Source organism: Mobula birostris, chromosome 7, assembly GCF_030028105.1.
Source record: "Mobula birostris isolate sMobBir1 chromosome 7, sMobBir1.hap1, whole genome shotgun sequence".
Lineage (NCBI taxonomy): Eukaryota > Metazoa > Chordata > Chondrichthyes > Myliobatiformes > Myliobatidae > Mobula > Mobula birostris.
The window spans coordinates 9,400,752-9,418,852 of NC_092376.1; the positions used below are offsets into that span (position 1 = coordinate 9,400,752).

The following is an 18,101-nucleotide window of genomic DNA, read 5'->3' on the forward strand; positions in this document are numbered from 1 at the left end:
GGGAGTCATTATGTGTTGTAATTGGAAAATGGTTGCATAGTTGGAAGCAGGGTGGGTTGTTTTTGATTTGGAATGCTTAGTATTTTACACTCATTCATGATGCAGTGTGTGGACAGTAAATTGTGGAAGCTGGATAAGAGCCTTGACACAATACTCTTGAACAGGAATTTTTTTTTTATTTTAAGGAAGTGTATGAGTATCTCCAGCATTCTGTTTCATTTAGCCTGCTGTAGTATTGTAATGCTGGGGTTTGGTTCATTAGGCACAAACATTAATATAATCCCATTTACCAATCAACGTCTCCTCGCCTGGATGTACCTATTGTTTACTAGATCCTGCCTCCCCTTACCCCTCACCTCTTTGTACTGGCTCTCTCCCCTCTCCAGATGAAGAGTCTCAGTCTGAAGTGTTACCTGTCCATTTCCCACTACTGATGTTGCCTGACCCATCATAATATGGAGCACAAGCCAAGTTAGATAATAGTATTACTGTGTAATTGTGATAGATCCATGCTGCAACTTTATCTACTCATCCCTGAACAGAACAAGTTGGAGGGGAAAAATAATTTTATCCTCTACCTGTCTCTCTGCACCCCCCCACCCCATCTGCCAATGAGGTCAATATGAATTGATCTTTGATTGTTAATCAAGATCAGATCAGCTAACTCAGTACAAGAATCAAATATCCATCATCCAAGTCATGCTCTTTTCTTGTTGCTGCCATCAGGAAGGAGGAGCCTCAGGTCCCACACCAGCAGGTTAAGAAACATTTATTACCCCTCAACCATTAGGCTTTTGAACCAGAGTGGATACCTTCACTCACCCCAACACTGAACTCATTTTACAACCTATGGACTTACTTTCAAGGACTCTTAGATCTACCTCTCCAATTCTGCCACCAGCTATCTACTCTAAGGATAATTTTCAGTGGTCACTTAACAAAACCATAAACACAAGAGATCCTGCACATGCTGGAAATCCAGAGTAACACAAACAAAATGCTAGAAGAACTTAGCAAGTCAGGCAGCATCTATGGAAATGAATAAACAGTTGATGTTTCAGGCTGAGACTCTCTGTCAGGACCGGAAAGGGAGGAGGAAGAAGCTACAATAGGTGGGGAGAGTGGGAGGAGGAGAACAAGCTAGAAGGTGATAAATGAAGCCAGGTAGGTGAGGGGTAGGAGATAAAACTAGAAGCTGGGAGGTGATAAGTGGAAAAGGCAAAGGTCTGGAGAAGAAGGAATCTAATAGGAGAGGAGAATGGATCATAGGAGAAAGAGAGGGAAGGAGGTGATGGATAGGTGAGGAGAAGAGAGTGGAAAAATGAAGAAGAGGAAAGGGGGAAGGGAAAAAGTTACCAGAAGTTGGAGAAATCGATGTTCATTCTATCAGGTTGGAGGCTACATAGATGGAATATGAGGTATTACTCCTTCTACCTTAGGGTGGCCTGATCATGGCAGAAGAAGAGGCTGTGGACCAACCAGCCAGTATAGCTTTAATGTGGGAGGGGATTGGATCACCCGGTGCAAGCCCACGTGGTCAGAGTGATAACCTGCAAATTCCACCCAGCACTGGGCGTGAAAAGAGAACCATGGTACTACACACTTTGCTCCCCATCACGGTTATTTTAGGGTTAAATGCATGTGACTAAACCAATTCTAATGATCTCAGATGGGTAATTTGAGATTCCTTCAAATGCTCAAATTGCTTCTCCAATGAAGTAGTTAGTTTTAGAGATAAAGCAGGTAATGTTTTCAGATGATACGAAAATTGGTGGAGGGGCAGATAGTATTGAGAAAACAGGTAGGATGCAGAAGGACTTAGACAGATCAGGAGAATGGGCAAGAAAGTGGCAAATGAAATAGTGCTGGAGAATGCACAGTCATGCACTTCAGTAGTACAAATAAATGTGTGGACTAAGTTCTAAATGGGGAGAAAATCCAATAATCTGAGAGGCAAAGGGACTTGGGAGTCCTTATGCAGAACACTCCAAAGGTTAACTTGCAGGTCAAGTTGGTGGTGATGAACGCAAATGTCATGTTAGCATTCATTTCAAGAGGTCTAGACTACAAGAGCAAGGATGTGATGCTGAGGCTTTATAAGGCACTGGTGAGGCCTCACCTTAAGTATTGTGAACAGTTTTGGGCCCCTCATCTTAGAAAAGATGTGCTAGTATTGGAGAGGGTCCAGAGGAGATTCACAAGGATGATTCCAGGAATGAAAGGGTTATCATGCGAGGAATGTTTGATGGCTCTGGGTCTGTACTTGCTGGAATTCAGAAGGATGTGGGGGGGGGGGCGAATCTCATTGAAACATTTCGAATGTTGAAAGGCCTAGACAGAGTAGATGTGGAAAGGATATTTCCCATGGTTGGAGAGTCTAGGACAAGAGGGCCCAGACTGAGGATAGAGGGGTACCCTTTCAAAACAGATACGGAGAAATTTCTTTAGCCAAAGGGTGGTGAATTTGTAGAATTTGTTGTCACATGCGGCTGTGAAGGCAAGGTCATTGGGTGTATTTAAGGTAGAGATTGATAGGTTCTTGATTGGACATGGCATCAAAGGTTACGAGGAGAAAGCCAGGAACTGGGGTTGAGAAGGAGAAAAAAAAGGATCAGCCATGATTGAATGGTAGAGCAGACTCGATGGGCCCAGTGGCCTAATTCTGCTCTTATGTCTTATGGTCAAATGAGGTGGAGGATAAATGCATGGCTGAGGGATTGGAGCAGGGGGCAGGGATTCAAGTTTTTGGATCATTGGGACCTCTTTTGGCGCAGGTGTGACCCGTACAAAAAGGACGGGTTGCACTTGAATCCTAGGGGGACCAATATCCTGGTGGGGAGATTTGCAAAGGCTACTGAGGCGACTTTAAACTAGAATGGTTGGGGGGTGGGAATCAAATTGAAGAGACTAGGAGAGAGGAGGTTAGTTCACAAATAGAAAAAGCTAGTAGACTGTATGTGAGGGAGGATAGGCAGGGGACAGAGATCGGGAGCACTCAGACTGAAGATGCAGGGGAGAAGGAAGAAAAATGTAACAAAGTTGTTTGCTCCATTAAGGATAAACAGAGAGTAAGAGGTGGAGAGTTTCTTAAATGCATCTATTTTAATGCTACGAGCATTGTAAGAAAGGCGAATGAGCTTAGAGCATGGATTGATACCTGGAAATATGATGTTGTAGCTATTAGTGAAACATGGTTGCAGGAGGGGTGTGATTGGCAACTAAATATTCCTGGATTTCGTTGCTTCAGGTGTGATAGAATCAGAGGGGCAAGAGGGGGAGGTGTTGCCTTGCTTGTCAGAGAAAATATAACAGCGGTGCTCTGGCAGGATAGATTAGTGGACTCGTCTAGGGAGGCTATTTGGGTGGAATTGAGGAATGGGAAAGATGTAGTGATGCTTATGGGGGTGTATTATAGACCACCTAATGGGGAACAAGAATTGGAGGAGCAAATTTGTAAGGAGATAGCAGATATTTGTAGTAAGCACAAGGTTGTGATTGTGGGAGATTTTAATTTTCCACGCATTGACTGGGAAGCCCATTCTGTAAAAGGGCTGAATGGTTTGGAGTTTGTCAAATGTGTGCAAGATAGTTTTTTGCAACAATACATAGAGGTACCAACTAGAGAAGGGGCAGTGTTTGACCTCCTGTTAGGGAATGAGATGGGACAGGTGACGAAAGTATGTGTTGGGGAGCACTTCGGGTCCAGTGATCACAATACCACTAGTTTCAATATAATTATGGAGAAGGATAGGACTGGACCCAGGGTTGAGATTTTTGATTGGAGAAAGGCTAACTTTGAGGAGGTGCGAAAGGATTTAGAAGGAGTGGATTGGAACAATTTGTTTTATGGGAAGGATGTAATAGAGAAATGGAGGTCGTTTAAAGGTGAAATTTTGAGGGTACAGGATCTTTATGTTCCTGTTAGGTTGAAAGAAAAGGTTTAAAGTTTGAGAGAGCCATGGTTTTCAAGGAATATTGGAAACTTGGTTCGGAAAAAGAGAGGGATCTACAATAAATATAGACAGTTTGGAGTAAATGAGGTGCTCGAGGAATATAAAAAATGTAAACAGAATCTTAAGAAAGAAATTAGAAAAGCTAAAAGAAGATATGAGGCTGCTTTGACAAGTAAGGTGAAAATAAATCCAAAGGGTTTCTACAGTTATATTAATAGCAAAAGGATAGTGAGGGATAAAATTGGTCCCTTAGAGAATCAGAGTGGATGGCTATGTGCGGAGCCAAAAGAAATGGGGGAAGATATTGAATAATTTTTTTTCTTCAGTATTCACTAAGGAGAAGATATTGAATTGTGTAAAGTAAAGGAAACAAGAAGGGTAGTTATGGAGAGTATGGTGATTAAAGAAGAGGAAGTACTGACGCTTTTAAGGAATATAAAAGTGGATAAGTCTCCGGGTCCGGACAGGATATTCCCTAGGACCTTGAGAGAAGTTAGTGTGGAAATAGCAGGGACTCTGACAGAAATATTTCAAATGTCATTAGAAACGGGGATGGTGCCAGAGGATTGGCGTATTGCTCACATTGTTCCATTGTTTAAAAAGGGTTCTAAGAGTAAACCTAGCAATTATCGGCCTTTGAGTTTGACGTCAGTAGTGGGTAAATTGATGGAAAGTATTCTTAGAGATGGTATATATAATTATCTAGATAGACAGGGTCTGATTAGGAACAGTCAACATGGTTTTGTGCGTGGAAGGTCATGTTTAACAAATACTACTGAATTTTTTGATGAGGTTACTAGGAAAGTTGACAAGGGTAAAGCGGTGGATGTTGTCTATGTGGACTTCAGTAAGGCCTTTGACAAGGTTCCACACGGAAGGTTAGTTAGGAAGGTTCAATCGTTAGGCATTAATATCGAAGTAGTAAAATGGATTCAGCAGTGGCTGGATGGGAGACGCCAGAGAGTAGTGGTGGATAACTGTGTGTCAGATTGGAGGACAGTGTCTAGTGGTGTGCCTCAGGGGTCTGTACTGGGTCCAATGTTGTTTGTCATATATATTAATGATCTGGATGATGGGATGGTAAATTGGATTAGTAAGTATGCAGATGATACTAAGATAGGTGGCATTGTGGATAATGAAGTAGGTTTTCAAAGCTTGCAGAGAGATTTAGACCACTTAGAAGAGTGGGCTGAAAGATGGCAGATGGAGTTTAATGCTGATAAATGTGAGGTGCTACATTTTGGTAGGACTAATCAAAATAGGACATGCATGGTAAATGGTAGGGCATTGAAGAATGCAGTAGAACAGAGGGATCTAGGAATAATGGTGCATAGTTCCCTGAAGGTGGAATCTCATGTGGATAGGGTGATGAAGAAAACTTTTGGTGTGCTGGCCTTTATAAATCAGAGCATTGAGCATAGGAATTGGGATGTAATGTTGAAATTGTATAAGGCATTGGTAAGACCAAATTTGGAGTATTGTGTACAGTTCTGGTCACCGAATTATAGGAAAGATGTCAATAAAATTGAGAGAGTACAGAGGAGATTTACTAAAATGTTGCCTGGGTTTCATCACCCAAGTTATGGAGAAAGGTTGAACAAGTTGGGTCTTTATTGTTTGGAACGTAGAAGGTTGAGGGGGGACTTGATAGAGGTATTTAAAATTATGAGGGGGGATAGATAGAGTTGACGTGGATAGGCTTTTTCCATTGAGAGTAGGGGAGATTCAGACAAGAGGACATGAGTTGAGAGTTAAAGGGCAAAAGTTTAGGGGTAACATGAGGGGGAACTTCTTTACTCAGAGAGTGGTAGCTATGTGGAACGAACTTCCAGCAGAAGTGGTTGAGGCAGGTTCAATGTTGTCATTTAAAGTTAAATTTGATAGCTATATTGACAGGAAAGGAATGGAAGGTTATGGGCTGAGTTCAGGTCGGTGGGACTAGGTGAGAGTTAGAGTTCGGCACAGACTAGAAGGGCCGAGATGGCCTGTTTCTGTGCTGTAATTGTTATATGGTTATATATGGTTATATGGTCTAATTTGAACTGTTAGATGTTTTGGATTGCCCAATATTATGAGACTCCTGCTTATTCATGTTCTTTGGAGTCTGAGGGGAAATTTGGAAAGAGTTTCCTAATGTTATTTGTACTGGACATAAATATCCAGGTGGGTTCATCCTGGTGTGTTCTCTGTCAAGTCAAGTCAAGTTTATTATCATCTAACTATATACATGAAGCAATGTTTCTCCGAACCATCATGTAAAGCCTAGTACTACACATAACACACAATAATTTATGAAAGTAAGAATAAAATCTACAGATCAATCACACATAAATAGCAAACCAAAGTGCATAACTTAAATATTGTAAGGTGCAGAATAGATTAACCAGTGACACTTTGAATGCGATGTGGCAGGGAGTTCAGAAGCCTAGTGGCCTGAGGGAACAAATTGTATCCCATCTGACTGTTCTTGTCTATATACATCAGAGTCTCCTGCCTTGTGGTAGAAAGTCGAATAGGATGCTGGATAAATGGGTGGGCTTTAATGTGCTCTATGACCACCACTCAAACTATTTCATAATGGTTTATGTTAATGTCACTGGACGATAGTCATTTAGGCAGGTTACTTTCACCCTCTTTGGCATTGGAATGATGGTTGCTGCCTTGAAGACTCTTGAGTAACCTGCCAATTTACTTATTAAGAGAGAGGGGAAGAACTGCCTGCATTTCTGTTCTCGATCTCTGCAACGATCCATGGCAGAAAAGCAGTTAAATGAATGTAGTGATGTTGGGCAGCATCCGTGGAAACAATCAGTCAACGTTATCCGTCATCAGTCAGCTGCCTGACCTGCTGAGTTCCTCCAGCTTGCTGTGAGTGTTGCTTTGATCCCAGCATCTGCAGAGTATTTTGTGTATAGTGATGTTGGGGTAGGTCCTGATGAGTCAAGTATCTTGCCTTTGACCTCCTAAATAAATAATGACCATTTAAGGAAATCCAGATGTGATACTTTCAGAACTTGAGACCTTTTATCCAGTTTGTGTAGAACATTTTATCGGCGGGTTTGCGGCTTTTAAAGTTTATAAAATCTAATAATGTGTTGTTTTGTTCAGGTACGAATGCTTCAAACACAAGAATACACGCAACTACCTTCTAGCTTTTATTCTGGTACTTTTCAGTGGGATAGTGACCATAGTAAGTTAATATTCTTATTTATTTTAAAATTGCTTTCTGTGCAGATATTCACTTTAACTTTGCATGATCTTAGAGGTAAGTCCTAGCGATTCCAGGTTAAGGCCACTGAACTTTGTTGCCAAGTTTACATTGAAAGCAACTGTGATTAGAAACAGTGCTAAACACACGCGATTCCTCAGATGCTGGAAATCCAGAATAACAAACATGCTGGAGGAACTCAGCACCTATGGAAATGAATAAAAAGTTAATGTTTCAGAGGACACCCTTTTAGCTTTATTTCTTTCCATAGATGCTGCCTGACCTGCTGAGTTCCTCCAGTATCTTGTGTGTGTTACTGTGAAGTTCCAGCATTTGCTGAATCTCTTGTGCTTAGCACTGCTTCGAATCACAATTGCCTTCACTGAGGGCTGGGTAATGCCAAATAGTGTTAAAAGTACTGACAGAGAAGCCAGTGTCTGGATTCTGTCATTTATTGAAGGATGTGTTTCCCACCGCCACCCCCCCAGTCATGGCGGTTGAAAAAATGTACATATATAGTGTTCACAATCTTCTAATGTCCCAATGCATTTTGCAGACATTATTGATCTGAATAATTTTTTTTCCCCAAGCAGCAGCAGTTAGAGACTATAGCAGGCTCTCAAAACTTACTTGAGATAAATGATAAAGTCATTTCTTTCATTGCTATTTGTTGAAGAATAAATATTATCCAAGACACCAGAGAGAATTCATAGTAGTGCCATGGAATCTTTTTTGTCAATGTGACAGTGAAGACCTGGCCTCAGTTTAACTTAATCTGAAAGCCACACTTCTGGCAGTGTAGCACTGTGATTTGCACTAAAGCCTTGGGAGTAAGATCTGAATTATCAGGCTTCTAAACCCAAGTGAGGTCCAATTGACAAATAAGGATGGTGCTTCCTCTAAATTCAAGATGAACCCTTTGGATGTTGGGTTTTTTTTACAAGAAGAGAGCACGTAACCGTAGTCTTTGTTGGGTAGTGCCTGCAGAATGAGAATTAGGTTTATAATCACTGACATATCCTGAAATTTGTTGTTTAGTGGCAGCAGTATAGTCCAATATGTAAATATACAACAAATTACAGTAAGAAATTTACAATAAAGAAGACCATTAGACATACGAGTAGAATTAGGCCATTCTGGATGTATCTATCCTGTGCCTTCCAGATTGCTCATAGAAGCTTCAGCTATTGCTGTTCTGCCATCATTCTTGCTAGTATCCCCTTCCAAACAACCTTAGCTAGCTTATCTCTCATGCCTCTAGTTCTCTTAATCCACTGTGATACTGATAGATCTGATTTTAGCTTCTCTCTCTCAAACTAAAGGGTGAATATTAAAAAAAAGCAATGCAAAGAGAACAAAAATATTGTGGTAGTTTTCATGGACTGCTCAGAAATCTTGACGCAGAGGGAAAGAAGCTGTTCCTAAAATGCTGAGTCTGGGTCTTACCTCCTCCCTGATGGTAGTAATGAGAAGATGGCTTGTCGTGGGTGGTAGGTGTCCTTAATAATGGATGCTGACTTTTTGAGGCAAAACCTTTTGAAGGTGTCCTTGATATTGGGGAGGCTAGTGCCCATGATGGAGTGATCAGAAGATTGTATCTGCACAGTCTAATATGTAGGGATTTCTGTAGGCTGTCACACTAATTCCCATGTCTGCTACTTGATTTAAAGTTTATTTTCACATTCCATTTACTTTCACATTTGAATAGGAACTTGTTTTAGGGATGAGGGAGGAAATTGAAATGACCCTGCTTTTTCAGTGTATTCCTTTATTCCTTTAAAACAACAAAGAATTCAATCTAGTGCTCAGCAGAAGTACTTGATTGCTGTATGGGCTATTTGGGGGCATCTTGGCAAGCTTAAAAATTGCCCTGTCATCTGCTACAGTGTCTCTTAGCTCTTACCTAATAGAAGAACCATTGGGGATATTTAGTGGTCTGTTAGTTATTATTAAAGACTTCCAGCTTTTTGTTTGTTGTTCTGTGTCCCAGTTAATTTGTTCTTGTTTTGAACAGGTATATCTCCAGTGGAAGGAGCCAGTGTTTCACCAGGTTAGTGATGCTAAAGATCGTTATTTTGGGGGCCAATCCTCCCATTCACAACTTTGCCAAATGATGAATGATAAAATTACAATTATTACCATGTAATTAATGTAATCAATAATCAAGTGTTTATAAATGGTCATAGGTTCACTTGAAGGGTTTTTGCCAATTAACTCCTCCATTTTGAACATCTCAAGAAATACAGGGGGCCTTCTTCCGGTTTTTCTCTTTCATAGCCCCCTTAGCTTTTTTAAAATTATAAAATATAGACAGGAGTAATTAGGCCATTTGGCTCATCAAGTCAGCTGCACCAATCTATCCTGGCTGATTTATCAACCCTCTCAACACATTGTCCTACTCTCTCCCCCTCACCTTTGATGCCCTTACCAATCAAGAACCTATCATCTTCCGCTTTAAATACACCCAATGTCTTGGCCTCCGAAGTCTATTTGTAGCAATGAATTCCCAAGATTTACCACCCTCTGCCTAAAGAAATTCCTCTTCATCTCTGTTCTGAAGGGATGTCCTTTTATTCCGAGGTCATGCCCTCTGGTCTTAGACTCTCCCACTATAGGAAACATCCTCTCAACGTCCACTCTATCTAAACCTTTCAATATCCGATGGGTTTTAATGAGATTTCCCCACCCCTAAATCTTCTAAATTCCAGTGATTACAGGCCCAGAACCATCAAACACTCCTATGTTAAACCCTTCATTCCCGGAGTCATTCTCACGAACCTCCTCTGGACTCTCTGCAGTGCCAGCATATCCTTTCTTGGATAGGGGGCCCAACACCTTGGAATGCCATGAATGTACTAGCTCATTGGTTTGGCACTTGGCATTCACTTTATGGCCGTGCCCCACACATTGTTTCTAGAGTCATTGTGTTGCAGAAAAATTCTCATATTTCAGCTGTGTCCCAAACTGAATTCTGTACAACTTCGAAGTAGGCATTAAATTACATTTGTATGTATATTATCAACATATAATTTGGGAGTTCTGTGGTTTAAATCTTCTCTTCGACGAGAGCTCAGTGGTTTAAACCTTCTCTTCGACGGGAGTTCAGTGGTTTAAACCTTCTCTTCGACGGGAGTTCAGTGTATACTGAAGAAGTTTAAATCTTCTCTTCGATGGGAGTTCAGTGTACACTGAAGAAGTTTAAATCTTCTCTTCGACTGGAGTTTGGTGAAACCATCTCTCACTGTCCTGACGAAGGGTCTCGGCCCGAAACGTCGACTGTACCTCTTCCTGGAGATGCTGCTTGGCCTGCTGCATTCACCAGCAACTTTGATGTATGTTGCTATAATTTAAAAGGTAGCCTAATGAAAAGTTAAAGTTGTAGGACTGTTATTCTGAGAGTCATAGAGTGATACAGCATAGAAACAGACTCTGACTCAACTGCTCCATGCCAATCAAGTTGCTCCATCCAGGGTAGTCAGATTTGCAAGCATATGGCCCATAATCTTCTTGACTTCTCCTATCCATGGATTCGTTCAACTCTCAACTGTTTTCTCTAGCAGTTGATTCCACTTAGACACCACCCTTTGTGTTTCAAAAAAAGAGTCTCACTAGTTCCGCTTAAATCTTTTCACTCTCATCTCTCTCACCTTAAACCTGTTCTTGATTCCCTGACTCGGGAGAGGTGGGGGGTGGGGAAGTTGAGTGCATTCACCCTATTCATGCCTCTCATGACTTTATGCATCTTACTTAGATCACCTCTCAGTTTCTTACGCTCTAAAGAACAAAGTCCTAGCCTGTACACCCTTTACTCTTCTCATTTAGGAGCTCCAATTTAAGTTGTATGATGTGAGTAATCATGGTCTGTCATCTGTCTTTAATCTGAGAAGTTCTAATAAGCTTTTCAAAACTTTTGCCTGTCCATCCTTTGACACGGACTAGAAGGACCGAGATGTCCTGTTTACATGCTGCAATTGTTATATGGTTATATGATGTAATTCATGAATATCATGAGCTTTCAACCGCTGTTTTTCTTCCATCAATTTATCCCATCACTGCAAGATGTTCAAGTTTTTTTTTCTAGCAGTACGTCCCAGAAATTCCTGCTCCCATTTCCTGCTTAAAGATATCAGCTCTCTTCTTATTCCAGCTTTCTGCAACACTTCCTCATTTGTTACACTATCCTTCCATGACATTTTCATATTCTCAAAAACCACATTTCTGCAGCTTTGAGTCTTCCCTCATTTTACTTTCATATTGTCCAGCATTTGCTTCCATATCTTACTGTAGAATGAACTTTGCCCACGTCATATGACACAGCACATAGTGATGATGAATTTAAGTTGTGAATATTAAGCAATATCTAATTATTGCTTTCTAGATATAACAGTTTGTTTACCTGGTTTTTAAAGTATGATTAGAAATAGAAAGTAATCCAAAGCAACTCTATTTTCATCACTGTACAGTGATTGGTCCTGTTGTAAGGATCTCCACCAGAATCATTGCTGTATGTCAGCGTGCATATTCTTCAGTAAATGTTTCAGAAGCATCCATTCTGTCCAGCTTTCTTCAGAGCACTTTAAGCATCATTTGGCTGTACTGACAGGAATCACTTAAAGGAAAGCAGTTTGTGGAGGCAAAATCTATAAGGAGGATCTCACTATGAGAGTTGTGTCTGGGTAGCCTCCAACCTGATGGCATGAATATCGACTTCTATAACTTCCGCTAGGCCCCACCTCCCCCTCGTACCCCATCTGTTACTTATTTTTATGCACACATTCTTTCTCTCACTCTCCTTTTTCTCCCTCTGTCCCTCTGAATATACCTCTTGCCCATCCTCTGGGTTCCTCCCCCCCTTGTCTTTCTTCCTGGACCTCCTGTCCCATGATCCTCTCGTATCCCCTTTTGCCTATCACCTGTCCAGCTCTTGGCTCCATCCCTCCCCCTCCTGTCTTCACCTATCATTTTGGATCTCCCCCTCCCCCTCCAACTTTCAAATCCCTTACTCACTCTTCCTTCAGTTAGTCCTGACGAAGGGTCTCGGCCTGAAACGTCGACTGCACCTCTTCCTAGAGATGCTGCCTGGCCTGCTGCGTTCACCAGCAACTTTGATGTGTGTTGCTAACAGTGCTGATGCTTTGCGATAGTTCAACTAAGCTAAAAATGTTTTGTTGATGATTTTCATTTGTACTCTGTCTGAGGCTTCTCACTTAAGTGTCCAACAATAATCAGCCAGCATTGATGGATTCCAGTGTCTCCATGACTGCAGTGACCTGGTGAAATCTTTCACCATGCTCATCATTGACTGCACCAAGATCTGCAGGGATGAAGTCTAATTGGGAATGCAGAAAATGAATCTTTAGTAACATGTTGCACTTCATGGTTTTGTATGCTTGATGTCAACCAGCTGCCTGTAGATTGGCGCTCTGTATTTGCAAGAACATTTTCAACAACATCCTTGAATGCCTTCCATGCGATTTTCTCTAGTTCCACGAGAAGTTCTTTGAATTCCCTGTCATTAATGACCTGTTTGATTTGTGGACCAACAAAAATGCCTTCCTTAAGCTTGGCATCAGTTTTTCTGGGAAACATACATTTCAAAATATTGAAATCCTTCATGGAAATTTTTGTGCTTGGTGACAGCAAATTCCATCCTTGCAGTCTTGAATACAGTAATTCTGCTTTTGCCTTTAACAAGCCCAAGTCTCTGACCAAGTGATTTAACCCAGACTGAGTTATCAGATGAGGCTCACTCGACATAAAGGGTTCAAAATCTGTATCATTATCAGTGTTGTTTTCCATCCCTGGCTTGTGCATCATAACATCTTCACCTGGCTTCTCTGGATTCCATATCTCTGCTAGCTTTGGTACTGGAAGACTATCATTATATGGCACAGTTTGCATGGCTGAAGGGAGATTGGAGTGTTTAATGGATTTCTTGTTTATAGCAGAGAAACCAGACACACTGATCGTACAGAAGTAGTGGTCTGCCAAATGATTCTTCTGCTCATTTAAAAAAAAATGGTACCTGATAGGGAAAATTCATGGTGACTTTCATGATCAGCAGCCCAAAATCCACAGATGCACCTGAAAGTATTCAGGAAGCAAAATCTTTGTTGTCCAGTGTAATTGATTGGGGTTCAATTCCCACCCGCTCTCTGTAAGGGGTTTGTATGTCTCCCTGTACAAAGATGTACGGGATAGGGTTGGTAAGTTGGAAGCATGCTATATTGGCAAAGTACAAAGTAAATTGATTATAAAAGTACATATATGTCACCATACACAACCCTGAGGTTTATTTTCTTGTGGGCATGCTCAGCAAATCCAAGAATTATCATAGAATCAAAGAAAGACCCTCTTATGCACACCACAGTGGTAGTGATTGGCTGTTTGAGTTTTTGTTGCCTTCCAGTCAGCTTGAACCAGTCTGGCCATTTTCCTCTGAACTCTCTCATTAACAAGGTGTTTTCACCCACATAACTGCTGTTCACTGGATATTTTTGCTTTTCTCACCATTCTTTGTAAACTCTGGAGGCTGTTGTACATGAAAATCCCAGGAGGTCAGCAGTTTCAGAGATACTTATACCACTCAGACTGGCACCAACAATCATTCAGTGGTCCAAGTCAAGCAGATCACATTTCCTACCCATTCTGATGTTTGACCACTGGGTGTATCTAACTCCATGATGGCATTAGACAGCACTGATATTGCAATTTGGGTACTGAAACAAACCACACTCAGCTGAAAGCCTTCTTGACTTGGAAAGTTTCTTGAGGCTTTGGCTGCTTTCTTGGCATGACTTGTGATAGCTAAGCATTTGAGGTCCCCAGAATGGGGAAAATCTGATCTCATGTTAATTTGATAGCCTTCCTACTGCTGGATAACTGCAAGGCAATGCCTTTGGTCAAAAAGAAACCATAATCTAGTTTCCTAACCTGTGTCACAGCACAAGGAACAGAGATGGGTTTGTACCAAATAATTTGCAAGAAGAAACACATTACTGTGTTTAATATTTAAGCAGCTTATGATTCTGTGCTATTTATGTATAGTATTCAAGAGCTCCTTTGCACAATTCAGGAGGTAAATACTGTCTAGTGCATTACTGGGAAACATACCACAGCTCTTGGACTGATACCAAATGGGACATTGGTAAGGATGACTGAATTAGATTAGTTTTAATTTCCTGGCTGTGGAGAAACTATGATTTCTTCTGGGAAGTGTACACATGGGTGAGATTAGGACCATTCCCTCTCTCGCCTCTTGGTTCTGTAGCAGATGGCATGAAGATTGCTGGATTGTTGCATATAGTGGGGGAAGGTTATCTAAGAAACATAGAAATATAGAAACATAGAAAACCTACAACACAATACAGGCCCTTTGGCCCACAATGCTGAACATGTATTTACTTTAGAAATTACCTGGGTTACCCATGGCCCTCTATTTTTTTAAGCTCCATGTACCTATCCAGGAGTCTCTAAAAAGACCCTATTGTATCTGCCTCCGCCATCGTCACTGGCAACTCATTCCACGCACTCACCACTCTGCATAAAAAATCTTATCCCTGACATCCCCTCTGTACCTGCTTCCTGGCACCTTAAAGCTGTGCCCTCTTGTGTTAGCCATTTCAGCCCTGGGAAAAAGCCTCTGACTATCCACATGATCAATGCCTCTCATCATTTTATACACCTCTATCAGGTCACCTCTCATCCTCCGCTGCTCCAAGGAGAAAAGGCCGAGTTCACTCAGCCTATTCTCATAAGGCATGCTCCCCAATCCAGGCAACATTCTTTCAAATCTCCTCTGCACCCCTTCTATGGTTTCCACATCTTTCCTGTAGTGAGACGACCAGAACTGAGCACAGTACTCCAAGTGGGATCAGATCGGGGTCCTATATCGCTGTAACATTAACTCTCAGCTCTTAAACTCAATCCCACGGTTGATGAAGGCCAATACACCGTATGCCTTCTTAACCACAGAGACAACCTGCGCAGCAGCTTTGAGTGTCCTATGGACTCGGATCCCAAGATCCCTCTGATCCTCCACACTGCTAAGAGTCTTACCATTAATTATATATTCTGCCATCATATTTGACCTACCAAAATGAACCACCTCACACTTATCTGGGTTGAACTCCATCTGCCACTTCTCAGCCCAGTTTTGCATCCTATGGATGTCCCGCTGTAACCTCTGACAGCCCTCCACACTAACCACAACACCACCAACCTCTGTGTCATCAGCAAACCCATCCGTCCACTTCCTCATCCAGGTCATTTATAAAAATCATGAAGAGAAAGGGTCACAGAACAGATCCCTGAGGAACACCACTGGTCACCAATCTCCATGCAGAATATGATCCATCTACAACCACTTCTTGCCTTCTGTGGGCAAGCTAATTTTGGATCCACATAGCAAGGTCCCCTTGGATCCCATGCCTCCTTACTTTCTCAATAAACCTTGCATGGGATACCTTATCAAATGCCTTGCTGAAATCCATATATACTACATCTGCTGATCTACCCTCATCGACTTGTTTAGTCACATCCTCAAAAAATTCAATCAGGCTCGTAAAGTACGACTTGCCTTTGACAAAGCCATGTTGATTATTCCTAGTCATATTATACCTCTCCAAATGTTCATAAATCCTGCCTCTCAGGATCTTTTCCATCAACTTAGCAAACACTGAAGTAAGACTCACTAGTCTATAATTTCCTGGGCTATCTCTACTCCCTTTATCGAATAAGGGAACAACATCTGCAACCCTCCAATCCTCCGAAACCTCTCCCGTCCCCATTGATGATGCAAAGATCATTGGCAGAGGCTCAGCAATCTCCTCCCTTTCCTCTCACAGTAGCTTGGGGTGCATCTCATCCGGTCCTGGAGACTTATCCAACTTGATGCTTTCCAAAAGCTCCAGCACATCCTCTTTCTTAATGCCTATATGCTCAAGCTTTTCAATCCGCTGTATATCATTCCTACAATCGCCAAGATCCTTTTCCGTAGTGAATTCTGAAGAAAAGTATTCATTAAGTACCTCTGCTATCTCCTCCAGTTCCATACACACTTGCCCACTGTCACACTTGATTGGTCTTATTCTCTCACGTCTTATCCTCTTGCTCTTCAATACTTGTAGAATGCCTTGAGATTTTCCTTAATCCCGCTCGCCAAGGCCTTCTCATGGCCCTACTGGCTCTCCTAATTTCATTCTTAAGCTCCTTCCTGCTAGCCTTATAATCTTCTAGATCTCTATCAGTACCTAGTTTTTTGAACCTTTCATAAGCTTTTCTCTTCTTCTTGACTAGATTTTCAACAGCCTTTGTACGTCGCGGTTCCTGTACCCTACCATCCTTTCCCTGTCCCATTAGAATGTAACTACGTAGAACGCCACACAAATATCCCCTGAATATTTGCCACATTTCTGCCGTATATTTCCCTGAGAACATATGTTCCCAATTTCTGCTTCCAAGTTCCTGCCTGATTGCTTCATGTTTCCCCTTACTCCAATTAAACACTTTCCCAACTTGTCTGTCCCTATCCCTCTCCAATGCTATGGAAAAGGAGATAGAATTGTGATCACTATCTCCAAAATGCTCTCTCACTGAGAGACATGACACCCGACCAGGTTCATTTCCGAATACCAGATCAAGTACAGCCTCTCCTCTTGTAGGATTGTCTCTGGAAACCTTCCTGAACACACAAAACAAACTCCACCCCATCTAAACCCCTTGCTCTAGGGAGATGCCAATCCGTATTTGGGAAATTAGAATCTCCCACCATGACAACCCTGCTATTATTACACCTGTCTCCCTATCTGCTCCTCGATATCCTTGTTACTAGTGGGTGGTCTATAAAAAACACTCAGTAGAGTTAATGACCCCTTCCTGTTTCTAACTTTCACCCACAGAGACTCAGTAGACCATCCCTCCATTACTTCCTCCTTTTCTGCAGCTGTGACACTATCTCTGATTGGCAGTGCCACGCCCCCACCTCTTTTGCCTCCTCCCTGTCCTTTCTGAAACAACTAAAGCCTGGCACTCTAAGTAACCATTCCTGCCCCTGCACCATCCAAGTCTCTGTAATGGCCATAACATCATAGCTCCAAGTACTGATCCACGCTCTAAGCTCATCCACTTTGTTCATGATGCTTCTTGCATTAAAATAGGCACATCTCAAACCATCAGTCTGAGGTCATCCCTTCTCTATCACCTGCCTATCCTACCTCTCGCACTGTCTCCAAGCTTTCTCTATTTGTGAGCCAACCGCCCCTTCCTCCATCTCTCCAGTTTGGTTCCCCCCCCCCCCCCCAGCAATTCTAGTTTAAACTCTCCCCAATAGCCTTAGCAAACCTCCCTGCCAGGATATTGGTCCCTCTCGTATTCAAGTGCAACCCATCATTTTTGTACAGGTCATGCCTGTCCCAAAAGCAGCCCCAGTGATCCAGAAATCTGAATCCCTGCCTCCTGCTGCCACACATTTGTCCTCCACCTCTTTCTATTCCTATACTCACTGTCACATGGCACAGGCAGTAATCCCGAGATTACTACCTTTGAGGTCCTGCTTCTCAACTTCCTTCCTAACTCCCTGTAGTCTGTTTTCAGGACCTCTTGCCTTTTCCTACCTGTGTCATTGGTACCAATATGTACCACGACCTCTGGCTGTTCACCTTCCCACTTCAGGAACGCAATCAGAAACATCCCGGACCCTGGCACCTGGGAGACAAACTACCTTCCGTGTTTCTTTCCTGCGTCCACAGAATCCTGTCTGAGTCGCAGCAGGATCTGGAGGGCAGCACTGGCAAATGGAATTTAACCCTGACAACTACTAGATGCTGAATCTTGAGGAATTATTTTATTTTATTTAGGAATACAGCACAGTGAAAGGCCTTTCTGGCCTAATGAGCTTGCAGTGCCCAATTACATCCATGTGACCAGTTAACGTACTACCC

General features: G+C 42.1%; 1 protein-coding gene across 2 annotated transcripts in view; it reads left to right on the forward strand.

Moving 5' to 3' along the window:
* The window catches only part of acer3 (alkaline ceramidase 3), a 309,653-nt gene that overhangs the window by 161,439 nt on the left and 130,113 nt on the right, over nt 1–18,101 (forward strand). For both annotated transcript variants that reach the window (XM_072262601.1, XM_072262600.1), the window contains exons 5-6: nt 7,062–7,143; nt 9,176–9,211. In XM_072262601.1, the coding sequence (XP_072118702.1) occupies nt 7,062–7,143; nt 9,176–9,211 (118 nt within the window). The remainder of the gene's footprint in view (nt 1–7,061; nt 7,144–9,175; nt 9,212–18,101) is intronic.